The 19,255-nt window shown below is 32.5% G+C and overlaps 1 protein-coding gene across 1 annotated transcript in view; it reads left to right on the top strand.

The window, feature by feature from the left end:
* Window positions 1-3,363: 3,363 nt before the first annotated feature.
* LOC130448080 (uncharacterized) overlaps window positions 3,364-19,255 on the top strand; it is a 167,237-nt gene continuing 151,345 nt past the window's right edge. Inside the window, exon 1 of the mRNA XM_056785270.1 lies at window positions 3,364-3,607. Within this exon, the coding sequence (XP_056641248.1) occupies window positions 3,588-3,607 (20 nt within the window). The 5' untranslated portion in view covers window positions 3,364-3,587. The remainder of the gene's footprint in view (window positions 3,608-19,255) is intronic.

The following is a 19,255-nucleotide window of genomic DNA, read 5'->3' as shown; positions in this document are numbered from 1 at the left end:
TATTTCGATAGGTTTTTGAAAATAATATTTCTGTCAATTCATTTCTATGGTAAACCACGAAATTTGAATGAATAATTTGATAGTTTCGGCTCGAATACTTATACAGGGTGAGTCATAAAAAATATTATGCAATATGTTTTTTATAATAATAATAATAATAATAAGATAGGAAATTTTTCAAACTAATATGTCATAATTTGTATTGAAAATCAATATAAACAATAACCCGGTGTGTATGGCTCAGAAATAAATATGATAGATTTGATTTGAATTGACAAATGATTGTGCATTTTTTTTCATTGTATATTGAGCCCAAAGTAATTTTGAACGTGGAGTATGTTGTTTGCGTGATAGACCGTTAAGGGGATGAATGAGTTCAGTTATTTGCCCTATAAATTTTACAGATTTAACGACGTCAGCGGTTTAGTACAAAATGTTGCGACGTATTTTTAAATGATAAGGTTGATTAGATCTCTAGATATGGTCTTATGAAGTGCCGTTTATGAACAGAAGTAACAAAATAGGGCCTAGTACTGAGCCTTGGAGCACTTCACTTTCTATTAGCTTGAAGAAGACATCGTTGTATCAACCCTCACAAGCTGAATTCCAGTAGTAAGGTATGACTAAAACCCGTGTGTCCCAATTAAAAAATAAACTCGACAGGCTCTAGATCATTTTAGATTTCGTTGCCAAATTTAGTTGCAAGGTATAATCATGTGAAATCTTCGCTTCTTATAAAAGGAATTGCTTCGATAGGATTATAGATGTGTTTGATTTTTAAACCACAGACTTGGAATTAATTATCTTCCAGAAATGCATTCGTAAGCTAGAAAATTATCTTTGAAAAACAAAGTATTATAAATGAGCAACTGCAAGGAACAAATAAAACTTTTGTTGATACAAGACCGATGATATTTGGTTGAATTAACTTTATTTAGTTATGTTCGAAATATATTAACAACAAAAACTTTCAATAAAATAAATGTGGCGTTTCAATTACCAATAATCCGAATATTTCGATTTGAAAGAAGGATTTTCTGATTTAAGACAAATTTGATTAACCAAAATAGATGATGCAGCCAATATTAGTGGATTTATGCAGTATCATGAAGAAATCTCTGGATATAACGAAACAAGAAGAATTTAAAAAAATATTCATTACAAATATTTGGAATTCAAATTTAAGTTTTTTATTTTATGTTTTGAAAATTTTATGCAAGAAGGAACGAAACAGGAAGAAGATATAGGAGAGGAAATAGTTGATGAAAATCTCATGGAGGAACCAAGCAATTATAGAGGGATATAAATTGAGGATATGGTGGACAAAAAATTAAAAAAAAATGATTGATGATCATCTTTTATCTGGAAAATAGTATATTTCCATAGATTTTGAAAATAATATTTCTATCAACCCATTTCTATGGTAAACCACAAAATTTGAATGTATAATTTGATAGTTTTGACTCAAATACATATACAGGGTGAGTCATAAGGAATATTATGCAATATAAAACACGGTTCTGGAGTGCTAGTCAGATGTGGGGTGGTAGTGCCTCGAGTGCGGTATTTCAAAGGCGTTAGTAGACTCTACTTTGGGTTACACTTTTTTTCACCACCATCACTATCACTTCACACCCGAACCAAAATAATAATTAAACCAATGGATTGAAAAACGAAAACCAGCTCTAAAAACCGTTCCATCTGCAGGTGTCGGTTTTTTTGGAATTTTCGTGAAAAAATTTTCGTTGATTTATCTTGAAAAAGAAAAAACTATCAATGGCGAGTGTTATGATAACTTAGTACAACGTTTGAGCGAGGAAATCAAGCAAAAACAGTCGCATTTGGCTAAGAAAAAAATGTTGTTTCATCAAGATAATGCACCAGCTCACACATCCATTATTGTCATGACCAAAATTAATGAATTAATGTATGAATTTCTACCTCATACACCCTATTTAGCAGATTTAGCCCCCTCGGATTATTTACTGTATCCAGACTTGAGAAAGTGGCTTGGTGGTCAAAAATTTTCCAACAATTAGATAATAGCTATTTTGAGGTGCTTGATGATTCTTTTTATAAGAAGGGTATCAATATAAAAATATTTTTTCCAAAATTTTTGTGTCTTTTTTATTGGACCAGGTACTTCTGAGACCATCCTCGTATTACCAGATGAAGCTTAATTCAAGTGGTGAATATTGATAACAGTTGAATTGGTTTCTTGATTTTGGTTTAAGAAACAGCCTTGTAAAATCCGTAAAGCGTAATTTGTTTTAAGAGAATAACTCACATTGAAACTGCAGAGGATTTCTATCCAACATATTGTTTCAATCGAAGAATGTCGCTACTCAATATTAATAATAATAATAAAAAATTTCACTACTGAATTGAAAGAAATCGAATTATCGATTGAAGTAAATTCGGTTCATGTGCTGTCATATCAAAATCAAAGGTGACTCGATATTTTTTTTTTCAATGAATTTGTGGACGAATTACACTAATCAACTGTATTAGCTTATGGAAAGCGTATTATAAACTGTTTATTTAACACATAGTGCTTTTGACCTGTCCAAACAGAACCGGTACATGATATTCTTTGAATTTAGCCAATTCTGTAAATTTTCATTCAGCATACACGACCTCATGGTAGTCACAGGAGCTAGTAGATTCAAAAGTCAATGAACCACCTCCAACAAAATTGTTTATATTAGTCTGCGCCTATGTTTCGAAAATCTAGCCCAATACATGAATTATTTGGAAAAACCAATTTACTACTTTGATTTAGTTCATAGTAATCTCATGATTTCTAATCGTGACAAGAACTTTGTCCACTTATAAAGAATAAATGCTTAAACTCACTAAAAACACGCCACGCCACGCCACCTTACGCTACGTGTCGAATACGTATGCATATGATTGCATGGATTGGCGTGTGATGAGCTGACTGTGAACGCAACAATTGAATTAAGTGGAAAAACATATTCACACATATGCGACAAATGGCGTAGAGTGGCGTGGCGTGTTGCTAGTCGGCTTCGACCTCAAAGCATGTACTTTACTTCCAAATCTTTCTTGCAAATGATTTTTTATTTGGAAATTTGGATTTCGTGGAGTTTTACGTGCTATTTGAAACTCTAGTCGTACAATAATCTGTCATCCACCTCTTTCAGTTCAGATATTTTTTTTTTTTTCTACTAGTATATTAGATGATAAATCATTTTAGCGTGGGACTCATTTAATTTTTCAAAACTCTATTCTCCTAAAACGTCATTCTCAATTCCGCCACTGTCTGCAGTTCGATCCGAAAAGCTGCCCGCGTGCGTCAGTCTGTTGCGCAAGAGAATTCAAAAGTCTAAAGCTTGCAATGGGCCTTCGGAAGCTCAAAACACAACCGGCAGACATACGGCATATACCAAACAGTAATGTTTATAGTGTCCGCAAGGCATTTTTATGGCCTCGCGGAAAATTTACGCTCGCAGGGGTGAAAATGTAAAGGGATTTAACAGCAGGTCACTTTGGACCAGAGATTTTCATGATTTTTACGACTTGTTTTTGAAACGTTGAAGTAAATACTTTATGTGAATTGTGAGATGAAAATTTTGAGAAAAATGTGAGTATCTACTTTTTTTATAGCTGTACGTAGTAAATAATCCGTAATACATAAACTTATAGATTTATATTTGAATTTTCGTTTAATCTGAGCTCTATATTTTACCACGTGATACTGTTTATAAAAATTGGCCTTAAGAATATGAAGTTATTATTATAATTTTGTGATAAATATATTTTTAGTTACTTATTGTATATAAAAAAGATTTTTTTTAGTTGAAAGAATCCAGAATTTTTTTATTTTTCTATTTTAGTCACTAATATGATGATACAGAGAAAAACTATTTTAATATCGAAAAAATGTAAGCAAAAGCTTGTAAATAATTGAATAAAAAAACCCAAATAACTTATAAGTACACAAATAAAATAAAATGTTAATATATAATAATATTAATAAAAATAATAATATAATAATAATAATAATTGATATTAAAAATCAATATAAACAATAACCCGGTGTGTAATACTCAGAAATAGATTTGATTTGAAGTGGCAAATGATTGTGCATTTTTTTTAATAGTACAATATTGAGCCCAAACTAATTTTGAACGTGGAGTAGGTTGTTTGCATGATAGACTGTTAAGGGGATGGATGAGTTCAGTTATTTGCACTAAGAATTTTACAGACTTAACGACGTCAGTGGTTTAGTACAAAATGTTGTGACGTATTTTTAAATGATAAGGTTGATTAGATCACTAGATATGGTCTTATGAAGTGCCGCTTATAAACAGAAGTAACAAAATAGGGCCTAGTACTGAGCCTTGGGGCACTTCACTTTCTATTAGCTTGAAGAAGACATCGTTGTATCAACCCTCACAAGCTGAATTCCAGTAGTAAGGTATGACTTAAACCCGTGTGTCCCAATTAAAAAATAAACTCGACAGGCTTTAGATCATGCTAGATTTCGTTGCCAAATTTAGTTGCAAGGTATAATCATGTGAAATCTTCGCTTCTTATAAAAGGAATTGCTTCGATAGGATTATAGATGTGTTTGATTTTTAAACCACAGACTTGGAATTAATTATCTTCCAGAAATGCATTCGTAAGCTAGAAAATTATCTTTGAAAAACAAAGTATTATAAATGAGCAACTGCAAGGAACAAATAAAACTTTTGTTGATACAAGACCGATGATATTTGGTTAAATTAACTTTAATTAGTAATGTTCGAAATATATTAATAACAAAAACTTCGAATAAAATAAATGTGGCGCTTCAGTTATCAATAATCCGAATATTTCGATTTGAAAGAAGGATTTTCTGATTTAAGACAAATTTTATTCACCAAAATAGATGATGCAGCCAATATTAGTGGATTTATGCAGTATCATGAAGAAATCTCTGGATATAACGAAACAAGAAGAATTTAAAAAAATATTCATTAGAAACATTTGGAATTCAAATTTCAAATTTTTTGTTTTATGTTTCGAAAATTTGGTGCAAGAAGAAACGGAACAGGACGAAGATATAGAAGAGGAAATAGTTGATGAAGATCTCATGGAGGAACCAAGCAATTATAGAGGGATATAACTTGTGGATATGGTGGACAAAAAATAAAAAGAAATGATTGATGATTATCTTTTATCTGGAAAATATTATAGTTTTTTTGGAAATAATTTTTCTGTCAACTCATTTCTACTGTAAACCACGAAATTTGAATGTATAATTTGATATTTTTGGCTCGAATACATATACGGGGTGAGTCATAAGGAATATTATGTAATATTCAACATGTTTGGTAGTAGTAATAGTAGCGGTAATTCCAGGAGTAGAAAAAAAGTCACTTTATACACATATTGCACATATCATTTCTTCTACAGTCCTATAAAAAAATTGAGATTCATATTGATATTTGGGATAATTCGGTTAACCACTTTCGGTAAATTAGAATTAATAACGAACGCATGATTGAATTGAAAGTTAACTGTAGACAACGGTATTGAAAATAACTAACAACTTGATGATATATTATCGTATCACTTCACAAAGTGAATATTTAAGCCGCAGTTGTTGGGTTGAATTATGTGAAGTTTGGATCCAGGCAAACTTTTGTATCTTTTTCATAAGGATGGTTCCTGGCTCAGAGATGGCGATAGCTGCATGTAAAATATCTCTGTATTAGAAAATAAACAATCTATACAGCATATATGTCGAGTTTGAAGACGCTACGTTGCTTAGTATTTGTTTGACAGCTATCAATAGTGAACGTTCCCATTTATTTATCTTGAAAAAGAAAAGAACTATCGATGGCGAATTTATGCTTAGTACAACATTTGAGCGAAAAAATCAAGCAAAAACAGTCGCACTTGGTTCAGAAGAAAGTTTTGTTTTATTAAGAAAATGAATCCGCTCACACATCCATTATTATCATGTCCGAAATTGATGATTTGAGGCTTGAATTGCTACCTCACGCACCCTATTCACCAGATTTAGCTCCCCCGTGGAGGAACCAATTAATGAAGAAATCTTAGAAAAGATAGGAAGTTTGAAAAACCATAAAAGTACAGGAGACAATGAGATCGAAGCAGAAATGATCGAATAGAAGGGAGATAAAAGTAGATGTAAACATTATAGAGGGGTATAACTTCTAGATGTGGTGTACAAAATTTTGGCAAGAGTTGTGAGTAACAGACACAACCAGTACCAAGAAAGGATAGAGGGATAGTATCAAGGAGATTTTAACAAAGGAAGATGATCATGGATAGAAGCCATGAGCGAAATCTATGGCTTCATATAGGGTTTAAACAGATTCATGACACAGTAGACATAAATAAAATGTATGCTGCCTTCAACCCACTAGGAATCGTGACAACAATTGTGGAGCTGCTCAAGACGACATTAGATAATCATACAGTTGAATGACGAGTGATCGAATTGTATCAGATAAATAAAGGGTTGAAAAGTAATTGAAACAGTAATTTATTTAAAAACCAAGAAGATGGTGCTTAAACAAAATGTGATTGGTAGAAAAAAAGAAATAGAAATTGAAGGACAAGAAATATAAGAGTATAACCAAAAGAAGTAAAGCCCTTGGATTATTAACTGAGTTGATATGATCAAATGAGTTATGTAGAGTAGCCAAAATTAGCACTAGCAGTTAAATAAGGAAGTGAAACATGGGTTTTAACAAAGACTGATGAAACAAAACTGCATAAATGGGAAAATACCCTTTAATAACAAGATATATAGAAGTACAAAGTGTAAGATAGTTGGAGCATCCTAAAAGGATCCCGGGAAGAAGATTTGTAAAAATGGTCATTAAAGAAGGGAAAGGGAGTATAAGAAAGAAAGGAAAATCAAATTAGAAATGGTTGGATGAAGTTTTGAAGGATATTAGAGAGGTAGAATTGACGCATGACACAAAAAAGTGGATGCTTCATCTTCATTTCCTCTTCTATGCAATTTGGAAAAGAAAATTCAAGCCCATCGATACCAGATGAGGATTTATTTTTAATGTCATTAATTATACTGCGAAGCTGTGCTAAAACTACGGGCATAAAGAAGAAAGTGTGTAAATTAGCATTAGCATAAGGGAGATATGAAAGCGGATCATGAGGAGTTATAGAATTCGTTATATTTTTAGCTACAAAAAAGATTATAAGTGGAGATTATGCTCGATGAAGAAGCCTTATTTCTTAGATCATTCAAAGTAGACAAAGTTTCTTTCACAACATTACAAGAATTGGACAGTCACCTATTATAATAACTTTTTGAAGAAGACACAATCCGTGTTTGAATTGAACGCAAGACTAGTTAGTGTTTTTGTGAATTTAGAAAATTCGATGTCAACATCAACAGAGAGAATGTCTCAATCAGTTGCTAGTTATTAGTGCTTGAAGTTTTGAAAACTTTGTTCCGAAAATATAATTTGCGATAAGCATTTTCAATATTGGATCTTAGCAAAAATTTTGTTAATACTCCTTCTCGATCGGAAAGACCTTAATTAACACAGACATTATATCACCAATGTATTTATGAATGAATTTCGGGGTTTCAACTCTTTATTTCATATAAAAGAGCAACTCAAATAGAAATCTACAGTTAAGTTGATCAGTAATTATTTCAAAATCTGCTTTAATCATAATTCTAACGTCCGATATGTCAGCTCGGAGCGGAAACATATATAAACGATCCTTGATGAAGTTAGAAATAACATGTCGTCAGATCGGGTGAAATTGGAGATCATGCTAAGCAAACTCACTTATCAGGACCCTCGAGGTCAATCCATAATTCGGATATAACAACTTTATACCAATAATGTATCGTACAAGATAAAAAAATTGGGTGTTTTCCAACTGAACAAAATCCATTGCTGTAGCATATCATGATAAGAAGTAGAATTCACTAAAAATTGAAGCGACTCATCAATTTTTCGCCGGGATATGATAATACAATCATTCTAGGATTGTCTCGTTATTTCGTGAAGGTTGTTGAGCCCTAGATTATAAGTGTTAACATGTCCGTTGTTGTGAAATCACTGAAGACAACAAGATCGATAAGATCATCTTGCAACATTTCAATAGCGCTACAATATATATATATATATATATATATATATATATATATATATATATATATATATATATATATATATATATATATATAATTTAACTCACTTCATTCCTCGTATTTTTTCGGTATAAAATTAGGTGATATTTTGCTTTTTTCGGAGGTGTTTGAACCCCAAAATGGATGTATGTTTTTGTCTTATCTAAATTTCCATGATTCCCTTTGTATTATCATGGAAGAGGATTGACTTTGACCAAGCTTCTATTGTTAGCAATGCTCGCGTACAGAAGGAAATTCCTCTGGGATTAATAGACTATCTTATCAGCTAAGTTTCAAACTGTATCCTGAGGTTTCTATCAATTCATCATTTCCATTAATATTGAGATCGGCCATATCCCGGGACTCATTTATTCACAATTAACAAGCTGCACGTATCAATTAACCCTAATTTCATGTAAAAAGTAACAATTTTCACTTATTAGAGAAGATAAGGGATGGAAACTGTCACTTTATCGTTCATCAGTCATCTAATGTCGGATTTATTGAAAGATAGTCGTTGGTATTTACTTGTTTAATTAGTATCAACCCCAATCCACGAGTTTAAAATATTCTTTGTGTCTCCTCGACTTTCCTCGACTCGCTTATATAGCAGACTAGTAGCCGTCTAGAAACTTCCACAAAACTCCGATTATTCCGACCGAGGAGCGTGGTGATTAATCGAGATACAACACAAAGTTTCCATACATTACAAAATAGTTCAGCTACTCGATTAGAGATGGTGTCAGTGTGCGCGAAGTTTGAAGTCACGTGGCGATTAGTTTCCCCGATGTTCTCAAACAAATACCAGGATATCATTCAGAATTGTCTTTTCTACGTCTACGTCTAATAGAACTTTGGGGACTTGTCTAGTTATTACAACCATTTGCTTCAAAGTGCTTCGTGCGAGGACAACTTTTTTTGGATTTGGTTCATCTTAAATACTCAATACAGTCGATTACTGTTTAACTTTGCAATAAGAGATGAGAGAACTTCATGATTAGTTGAATGGCTATAGTAGTTAATCATTTGAAATATGAAGTGAAGATTCTAATATCCGATTATCACTAAGTGCCTCTTAAAGGCACTCGACACCATTTTTAGCAAGCGAGCACTGCAGGAGTTCTAAACATCCACACTTTCAATTTATTTAGTTGATCGCTACGTTTAATACGAAATGAACGTGTAACACGTGACGTTTAGACCAGAAACTGATTTGATTTAACCTTTTTTCTTTCTAGTATGCCTTCTAAAAGTCGCCATTGATGATTTTTTCTTATATTTCGACGATACAACATAAATTTATAAAAAATTGTATCTACCTATACAATGTATCATTCACTTTATTTTTATTGTCATGTACTTCGATTGGCACCCGAAAAACCGACACGAAACGGAACAAAAGAAAAGCGAGTCGAGGAAAGTCGAAAGGATACGAAGAATATTCCCACCCCGTAGATTAGGGTTGATACTAATTATACAAGTAAATACCAAAGACTATCTTTCAATAAATCCTATATCAGATGACTGATGAACGATAAAATGAAGTTTCCATCCCTTATCTTCTCTAATAAGTGAAAATTGTTACTTTTTACATGAAATTAGGGTTAATTGGTCCGTGCAGCTTGTTAATTATGAATAAATGAGTCCCGGAATGTGGCCGATCTCAATATTAATGAAAATGATGAATTAATAGAATCCTCAGGATACAGTTTGAAACTTAGCTAATAAGATAGTGTATTAGTCCCAGAGGAATTTCCTTTTGTACGCGAACTTTGCTAACAATAGAAGCTTGGTCAAAGTCAATTCCCTTCCATGATAATACAAGGAGAATCATGGAAATTTAGATAAGACAAAAATAAACATCCATTTTGGGGTTCAAACACCCTTGATATAAGCAAAATATCACCTAATGTTATACCGAAAAAATACGAGGAATGAAGAGAGTTAAATTATTACATTTGAATATATATATATATATATATATATATATATATATATATAGTAGCTTCTAGCGCCATCTTTTGATGAGATGCAGACGCTGTTGCCGCTGTTGCCGCCGAGTAGCTGAACTATTCTGTAATGTGTGGGAACTTAACGTTGTTCCTCGATTATTATCCGCGCTCCTCGGTCGAAATGATCGCAGCTTTGTGCAAGTTTCTGCAGATACTGGTCTGCTGTATAAGCGCTATTGAAATGTTGCAAGATGATCTTATCGATTTTGTCGTTTTCATTGATTTCACAACAACGGACATTTTAACACTCATAATCTAGGGCTCAACAACTTTCACTAAATGACGAGACAATCCTAGAATGATTGTATTATCATATCCCGGCGAAAAATTGATCAGTCGCTCTAATTTTTAGTAAACTCTACTTCTTATCATGATATGCTACAGCAATGGTTTTGTTCATTTGGAAAACACCCAATTTTTTTATCTTGTACGATACATTATTGCTATAAAGTTGTTATATCCGAATTATGGTTTGACCTCGAGGGTCCTGATAAGTGAATTTGCTTAGCATGGTCTCCAAGTTTACCCGATCTGACGACATGTTATTTCTAACTTTATCAAGGATCGTTTGTATACGTTTCCGCTCCGAGCTGACATATCGGACGTAAGAATTATGATTAAAGAAGTTTTTGTAATAATTACTGATCAACTTGACTGTAGATTTCTATTTGAGTTGCTCTTATTTATGAAATAAAGTGTTGAAACCCCGAAATTCATTCATATATACCTTGGTGTTATAATGATGGTCTTAATTAAGGTCTTTCCATCGAGACGTGTTAACAAAATTTTTGCTAAAATCCAATATTGAAATTGTTCATCGGAAATTATATTTTCGGACAAAAGTTTTCAAAAACAAGCACCAATAACTGCCTTGAACATTCTATAGCTCCTCATCATCCACTTCTTTTTGAGTTCATTAATAAGTATTCCATGACTTTTTATTGGAAAATGTACAATTTTCCCGTTATTTGAGGTTAAATGTTCAATTACGTAAAACAAAAGCTATTCAAGTATCTATAACTTGCTTCAGGTACAACATTAAGATGCTGAAATATAGCTCAATTTCTTTATTTCATTTTTGTTCATAACACTTTTTTCCATAAAATGCATCATTTCATTATATACGTTATACGTAAAAAACTATTGAAATATGCGATTTTTTTCGACGAAAAATCGTACTTTTTAATTGCAAATAACTCAAAAACTACGAACAAACTTAACAGCACATTTCTTACTTTAAATTTGCTGATCTTTTGATTTCTGGTGTTATTTTGGGTGAAAATCTCTCCACCCTCGAAAAGGGGTGGCCTCTCCCCCGGGGGGCACACTTCGGCACCATGTAGATCTTCCTTTATGGATATACACCTATAATCTGTCAAAATTTCAAATAAATCGGTTCTGCATTAAAGAATTCATAGGGGAAATGCTTGAATACCTGGCCTATATGTTAATTAATTCCAGTAAATCATAATTGGATTATAATTATCCGTAGCTATGAAATTTGAGAAGCACTGCGGTAGATTAATTCCGGAATAGCTGTAATATTATTTGTTCATTGAAATTATTAGAAACTATAATTTCCCTATTTATTTTTTAGTACGTGAAATGTGAGTGGAATATTTCATGTGAAAATTATTATTCAAAATGAGAAAATTAAACTTACAAAGTTTTATTACGAGGATATTAATTCGAGCATATGAATTTTGAATGTGAAATATGAATATAGTGCAAAAAAACTGGAAAATACGCTTTTACAGCACATCAAATTAAATAGTTAAAGATAATTTTTCTTCAAATGATGAATAGTTCCAAAAGTACCTGGTATGACCTAGATCCCAGCCTGGGAAAAAGATTGGACCAAATATCTCCAATACAATTGTCATGTGCTGTTCAATCCAGAAGAAAACGCAGTGAACAGCTTCCTGCCGTTTTAACAAACCCTTAAAATCTCTCAATGAGGAAGGAAAAGTTAATTTCAAAACAGAAGAAAGAGAAAAATCGAAATTGCAAAGACAAGAGATCTAACAAGAAACAAATTTTCAAAAAAAAATACTGTTCTTGAATCTTCAGATGATAAAGAAGAAGAATCAGAAATTATCAATGATGTAGGATGTGGTTGGAACTACAACAAAACAAAAAGAAGACTAGACCAAATGTATCAAATGCAATCGGTGGTTACACAAAAGTGCATCAAGCTCTCAGATCTCTGTGACTTATGAGGATGGATCCAGAAGTACCTGGCCTCACTTAAAGATGGTGGTAGTTGCTTGAAAAATACAAGAATATGTTTTAAGGTTGAAGACGTCGCGTTGTTTTGTCTTTGTTTGGTAGCCATACGAATAGTTCTAATGAATGTGTAAACATGAAAGAATTTACTTCAATTTGAAAAGCATAAGCTCAACCAACATGAAAACTGAACTAAATTCTACTCTGGGTGGGACTGCTCCTTCGTTATCAACAGTACGATATTGGGTAGCAAAGTTTCGACGAGACCGTACGATCTGAAAAGACCAGCAACCAAGTGGTTGAAGAAATGTTAAAGAAAATTCACTGGATGATCGTCGATTGAAAGTTTATAGCCAACATAGTAGCGTTTGCTTACAATGGAACAAAAACAGCGTCGTGAAGATGTTCCCATCGGATGTTTGGCGATGCTTCACAGAAATAACACCGTTTCATAACCATAGATGAAACGTGGATCCATCACTTCACTCCCGACATAAAAGAACAATCAAAACAATGGACTGAAGAGGGAGGACCTAGTTTCAAAGGAGCCAAAGACTATTCCATGTGCAGGTAATGTCATGATGTCGGTTTTTTGGGATTCGCGGGGGGAAATTTCCATTGAATATCTTGAAAAGTGTAAAATTATCGACGGCAAGTATAATGTGAACACTGTTTGAGCAAAGAAATCAAGTAAAAACTGTCGCATTTTTCATCAAGATAATGAACCAGCTCATACATCCGTTTTTAGAATGGCCAAAATTAGTAAATTGTACCCCTAGGATTATTATCTATTCGCAGACTTGGAAAAATGTATCGGTGGTCAAAGATTTTCCAACAATGAAGAAGTTGATGGCTATTTTGAGGAGCTTGATGATCCTAATTATAAAAATGGGTATCGTAGTTTTCATTCATTATTATACTAAGCATAGAATATTTTATCCTCATCATGAAATATGAGTCTATAAGGGTAAGTTAGAAGCATCAAATACAATCTAGAACGCGGAATATCACTTTGACTTACTAAAGTAGTAGATTATCGAAAAAATGCGAGGAAAAATCAGCGCATGTGCGTTTGCTTCATGGACAATGCTCCAGTTCACATTGCTTCGTTTTCCAAGACTACTACACTCGAATGTAGCTTCACAAAGATTGAACATCCACCATACAACCCTAATACGACCCCCGGTTATTCTTCGCTCACAAATCTGGAGGCCGAGTTAACAGATAATAGATGAGATTTCTTTTATGATCTTTCCTTGTATGTTAGGCTAAGAATCTATGGTAATACGATGCATTATAAATAACGAGAAAATTATGCGATGGTAAATTTTGATATGAGTTTGGTTTCGAACTATTTTTCGTAGTTGATAAAAATTATGTCTTCGTGGAAATATATCTGGATGGAATTGAATACAAAAACCAATTTTCGCAAACTGTCTATTTACATAATTTATAGAAAGCCATTAATAATAAGTAGGACCTAAACAATTTGAGCAAAATTCAAAGTTCCGTTCCATGAATATGTATGGATCCTCGACTAATTTGAATTGTTGATTGCTTCTTCTACGTATAATGAAACTTTAATTAAGAATTTTGAATATTAAAAAGAAAAAGTTTTAATATAAGTGATTACAGATCATTTTTCAATATAAGAATGTGGAAAAATAACATTTAAATAGAACATTTAAGTGAAAATTATTCTATGAGAAAGGCGGGAATTAAAAAAATATACTCGTGGTTAAAAATAAAGCATCATCCCGATTTCTGAAAAAATATTTTTTTGTTTAATGAATTTAAATTAATTTTGCTATGTTTAACTTCTTTTAAATCATTTCGTCGCAATAATAATAAATGTAGTAATTTTGAATGATTTTTAATGAGAAAAAAAATTAAAATAAAAACATTGCAATAAAACCAAATTTTCTTAAACATAAAACTTGCATCCATATGCTTTCAATTAGGTGCTGTATCACTTGCTCGAGCTAATTTAAATTTTGAAGAAATGGATAGACATGCTCGATAGGATACATATCTGGACTTCTTGGTGGCCAGTCAAGGGTATGAATTCCTACTTCGTTTAAGTAATTCAGAACATCTGCCACAACGTGTGGGAATGATACAAAACTGCGCAAATATTTCTCCTCGCGGTCTTCGAATTTGATTACGTCCATCTGGACGTCTTAGACTGTTTCTTGTCTTATAAGTAAATAAAACTTGGCGTCAATTTTCTAAATTCCAATCTAAATGTTACCTTGCAAATCTTAGTCCAGCAACACGATGCTGCCTGGTTAGCAAAGGTGTTTGATGAGCTCTTCTGCTGTGTAGAAGGTGTCGTCTTATTTATATATCAGAGATATTTACTTCTCGTAAAAGGCTGTTGAGCTCGACACTTGTCATTAACCGATTTCTTAATGAATTTAATTACAAAAAACGATTATCTCGAGGAGTTAAATCTGAAGGACGTCCTTGTTCAGACTTCTTGGAAATGAACCGGTCTCTTGAAATTTTTGCCAATGGTTGTGTGGTCAACGCCAAATATATTTGTCACTTCACGATAACTTTCTCCAATAAACTCGGTTATTCTTTCAGCTTCGCGTTCACTTAACTGTCTAACTCTAATTCATTTTTTGTTTAACTAGTCTCGACTTTAACACACCTTGATTGACTTAAATTACTACTGTCTACACGTTGGTTAGGTTATGTCCACAACTTTTTGTGATAAAAAAATAAACCCAAAAAATTATTGGTGGTGTGTTATTTATGGCGACAAATTTATAAATTGGAGACCCTGTAATTCTCTGATAGCATCATAATCATAGAATCGAGGAAATAAGCACTTAAATCGTAGAAAGTAGCCTGAAGTATGGTTAACTTATGGTAAGGTATATAGTATTGATATAGATTTTATACCGATGACATCTTGTAAAAAAACATTAAACGTTCAATCTTCAACTTAAAAATGGTTCAGTACTCAGTTTCAATGTTTTTTTTTTAATAATAATTTCTTTTCATACAATATTTCAAAAGTAAGTTATTAAGTAATTGCTTAATTATGCGTGTATTTATATCCAAATCCTGGGATTGTTACCGATTAGTAAGGACCGTATTTATTCGAGATTAAAACATTTTCAATTGCTAAAACCCTTGCCGACAAATTTGTTTGATCTACCATCCAAGTCCCACTTGGATCTTAGAAAAAAATTATTATACCTCGTTAACTTGCTACAACTGAATATTAAATTATAAAACGTAAGTAGACGAGAAAAATGTACTTTTATGCAAGGGCGTTTGGTTTAAACAGGCTACCAGACGTGAACTGAGCTCTTTTTGAACCCCACTTAGTTTTTTTTTCTGGAAAACGATATTTCGAAGCAAAAATCATAAACGAAAATAAATTTTATGCAAATAAAATAGAAAGAAAAAAATATTTCAAATCCAAAGTATCTACATACTCAAATTTTTCTTTGATAACAGTTTTTCCAAAGCTATTGGTGGTCTGCTGCTAGAACTTTCTTAACGAGTGGAGATGATAAGTCCACGTGGACTGACTGTTTGTTAGATGTTTACCGAACTTCATACGGGTTGTAAATATTATTTTTCATTTAGTAATTTGGTAAAAGTGCCGTGCGTATTTATCAAATATTGATTGCTAATTGCATTACTGTCTTTTGCAATTGAACTGTAAGAACGTAGTTCGATCAACGACTTCTTAGTCTAATATACAAACAGAGGGCATGAATGGAAAAATCTGTGATTATTTTCCCATATTATCTCTATTTATTTCCACACACTTTTCATAACGTCTGATTATCTGCTTAATTTCATCGTGGGTGGGTGTTCACTCCTTAAGCAGCCACGTAGTCCTGGAAAGCGGAGCAAGTCATAATAATATACTTTCTCCACGGTTGTATTTGATACCTTGAGGTAAATCCTATGCAGTTCCAAAATATTGTTACCATCACTTTTTTGGTTCTTTTCGTGCTCTTTCCTTTTTTTTTGAACAAGCTTTTCTTACCGAATGATGTAGGATCAGAGTAAAATACTATAGTTTCATCACTCGTCAGAATTGATCAGGTAACATTTTGTTTATCCCCGTAACAAAGCAGTAAACAGCGCTCACAATACTTTACCCGGCGCTGATTTAGCATTGCACTGAGAAATCGAAGCCTACTCGCACTTAGTTTTGTCATATTTGAATTAGTGTCCCCAGAATATTTGTTTTGGAAATGTCTGTCATCCTCCACTAATTTATTGTTTTTTTGGAGTAAAGTAGTGGAGTATGTCAACCCCGAGGCTAGAAAGACAAATATGAACTGAGTTGAGCCTAACGCGAGGACAACGTTGATAGAAATCAAAGTTATGTTAGTAATAATTTAAAACAATAAAAAATTAGTTAATGTACATTCAGGAATTTTCATAAACTTAAAAAAGCTGAAGTTTTTCAATACTAGAATATGTTTATACGTATTGAACTTGATCGATAGTTGTTATTTAGTATGTAATAAAAAACTTTTTTCTTTATTGTTGGAAATTGTGGACGTAAGTCACATTAAACAGTCTCTATTCTGTTTTTGATTTCTGTTACTGTTAAACTTTGTTTAGTCGAAAATTTCACATACTTGGTGGGCAAATAAGAATGATTGTTCAGATAATGTTATAGCTTCAGGAAAAAAACATAGTAAAAGTGGCCCCAAAAAACACGTCCCTTGTTTTTGATACCATTTTGTCTTACAAGTGAAAAATAGAACTACGATATTGATTTTACAGAACATTATTTTATCTATGAAGAATTCAAAGTAGAGGATAATGTTATTTTGAATTTGCTTGTCTGTACTTTTTGTTTCATTTTTCCACAACATTATCTCATACTGGCTATATAAGTATAATGGTTTAAACTTTGATTTTTAAACAACGTTACATTCATGAAGTATAACTTCAATATACAAACCCACCTGTATACGTGGAGCATAAAAAAAACTATTTTACACTATACCAGTTCAATGGGGTTTAGTTGGCAATTATATGGTGGAGATCTAACTACCCTCACTTCATGGTTTCCTGCAATTCCATCAATTTCAATTTTTTTTAATACTTCCTTATAAAGGGAACACAGGTTCTTCTTTCAGAGAACCGGAATGGAACTTAATAATCTTTGAATTCAGCCAATTCTGTAGCCACTTGGTTGTGGGTAATTTTTGTAAATGTTTCGAGTTATAACTTGCATTATTCATCACGATTATATGGTTTTTTACAAAAAGATCTATTATTCAAATCTCTTTTCGAAACAAAAGTATTCATTTCCTCATGGTAGGTGACAGGTGACCGGAACAAATAGATTCAAAAGTTAATGAAGGGCCTTTAAGAAAACCGTTTGAATTACCGAATATCAGTCTCTACCCCTTTCTTGTAAGTGAATATGAACCAATAGATAAATTAGGAATTTAACCACTCACCTAGTGTTTGTCCATCTTGGAAAGGCCTACGATACGATGCTGTTGAAAATGCTGTTTAATGTATTGAACATATACAGAAAATCTATATCCATAGTTTTTCCCAGTCCAAATTTTCAGTTAATATGCGCTTTTTGGAATGCTACTGCTTTGTGAATTTTCTGATCATCTCATTTGGTCGACCACTGCGTTGCTGGTCTTCGCAAATCGTACAATTTCGTCTAAACTTTGCTACCCAATATTTTACTGTTGATGGGAGAGTAAACCTCAGTTCAGCTTTTAAATTAGTTGGGTTAACACCTTTCAAATAAAATTATAGTATCACATATCGATGTTTGCAAATTCACTGAAAACGTTCACTATTAATGGTTGCCATACAAATTTGAAATATGAGCAGTATAGATTGTATACAAACTAATACTGTGGTATTTTCAAAACAACTAACGCCATCTTTAGGTCATGCCGGGTACATCTGGGGAAAATCCTCATATTGGCTAAGAAAATTGGACGATGAATATATAAAATGTAGTCTGAATATGTCAAAAACAGAATATCTGCTGGTAGGAAGCCTTCAAGGAGATCCTGAAGTGCAAATAGATAGAATTAGACGATGTGGACAATTCAAATACCTAAGAAATAGAATGCAACGAGGTAAATAAGCTACAAAAATCTTGAACTAATTGCTTTGTTCAGAAAAATTGACTCAAGTACAAAAATTACAATATACAAAGTGGAGTCCATTTCAAAGTATGAATTGGAGTGCTGACAACTGACAGATATAGAACAGGTCAGAGTTATATTTCTTCAATTTCTTATTTATTAGACCTTTTGATATGTTTATGTTTCTAAATGTTCTTCATATTAGGTCTCTTCTGTTTTAAAATGTTAAAAAATAATCGCTTTTTCACACACCTTCGAACCATCGATGTTTTTCTTAAACACGCCCCGTATTTAGATACTGCGGTAAAACGTGGCGATAAGGATACTACGACGTAGACCGTATACGTCAATTATATCATATTCATTTGTTCCAATGCTCATATTTGTGTTTTAGAATTATTTGACTTTGGAGTTTGGAAAATATTCACTGATATCTTTACAAAAACTTTTTTTTGTTTTGTTAATAAAATTTAAACTGTTTGATATTAGTGCTGCTTTTGATTGAAATAGAGTTTTCAATCTAGAACTATATGAATTGGATACGCATTCCGGCTTTCTGAGACTATAGCTCCTTTGAACTCCAACTTTTGTGAAATGCGCAGATATTGCCTGCATGTATATATATAATTGGAAGGTTCAACTTAAATACGATGTTATTTAGAGCTTGCTCTATAATTCCATTTGAAACTATGCGTTTGCCTTTAAGTTATTTCAATATTGATAAAATTACTTTCATACACTGGTTAACACTATTT

The sequence above is a fragment of the Diorhabda sublineata genome, chromosome 8, assembly GCF_026230105.1.
Source record: "Diorhabda sublineata isolate icDioSubl1.1 chromosome 8, icDioSubl1.1, whole genome shotgun sequence".
Taxonomy (NCBI): domain Eukaryota; kingdom Metazoa; phylum Arthropoda; class Insecta; order Coleoptera; family Chrysomelidae; genus Diorhabda; species Diorhabda sublineata.
Note: the sequence above shows the minus strand (reverse complement) of the source record. Positions and strands in the feature narration are given on the sequence as shown.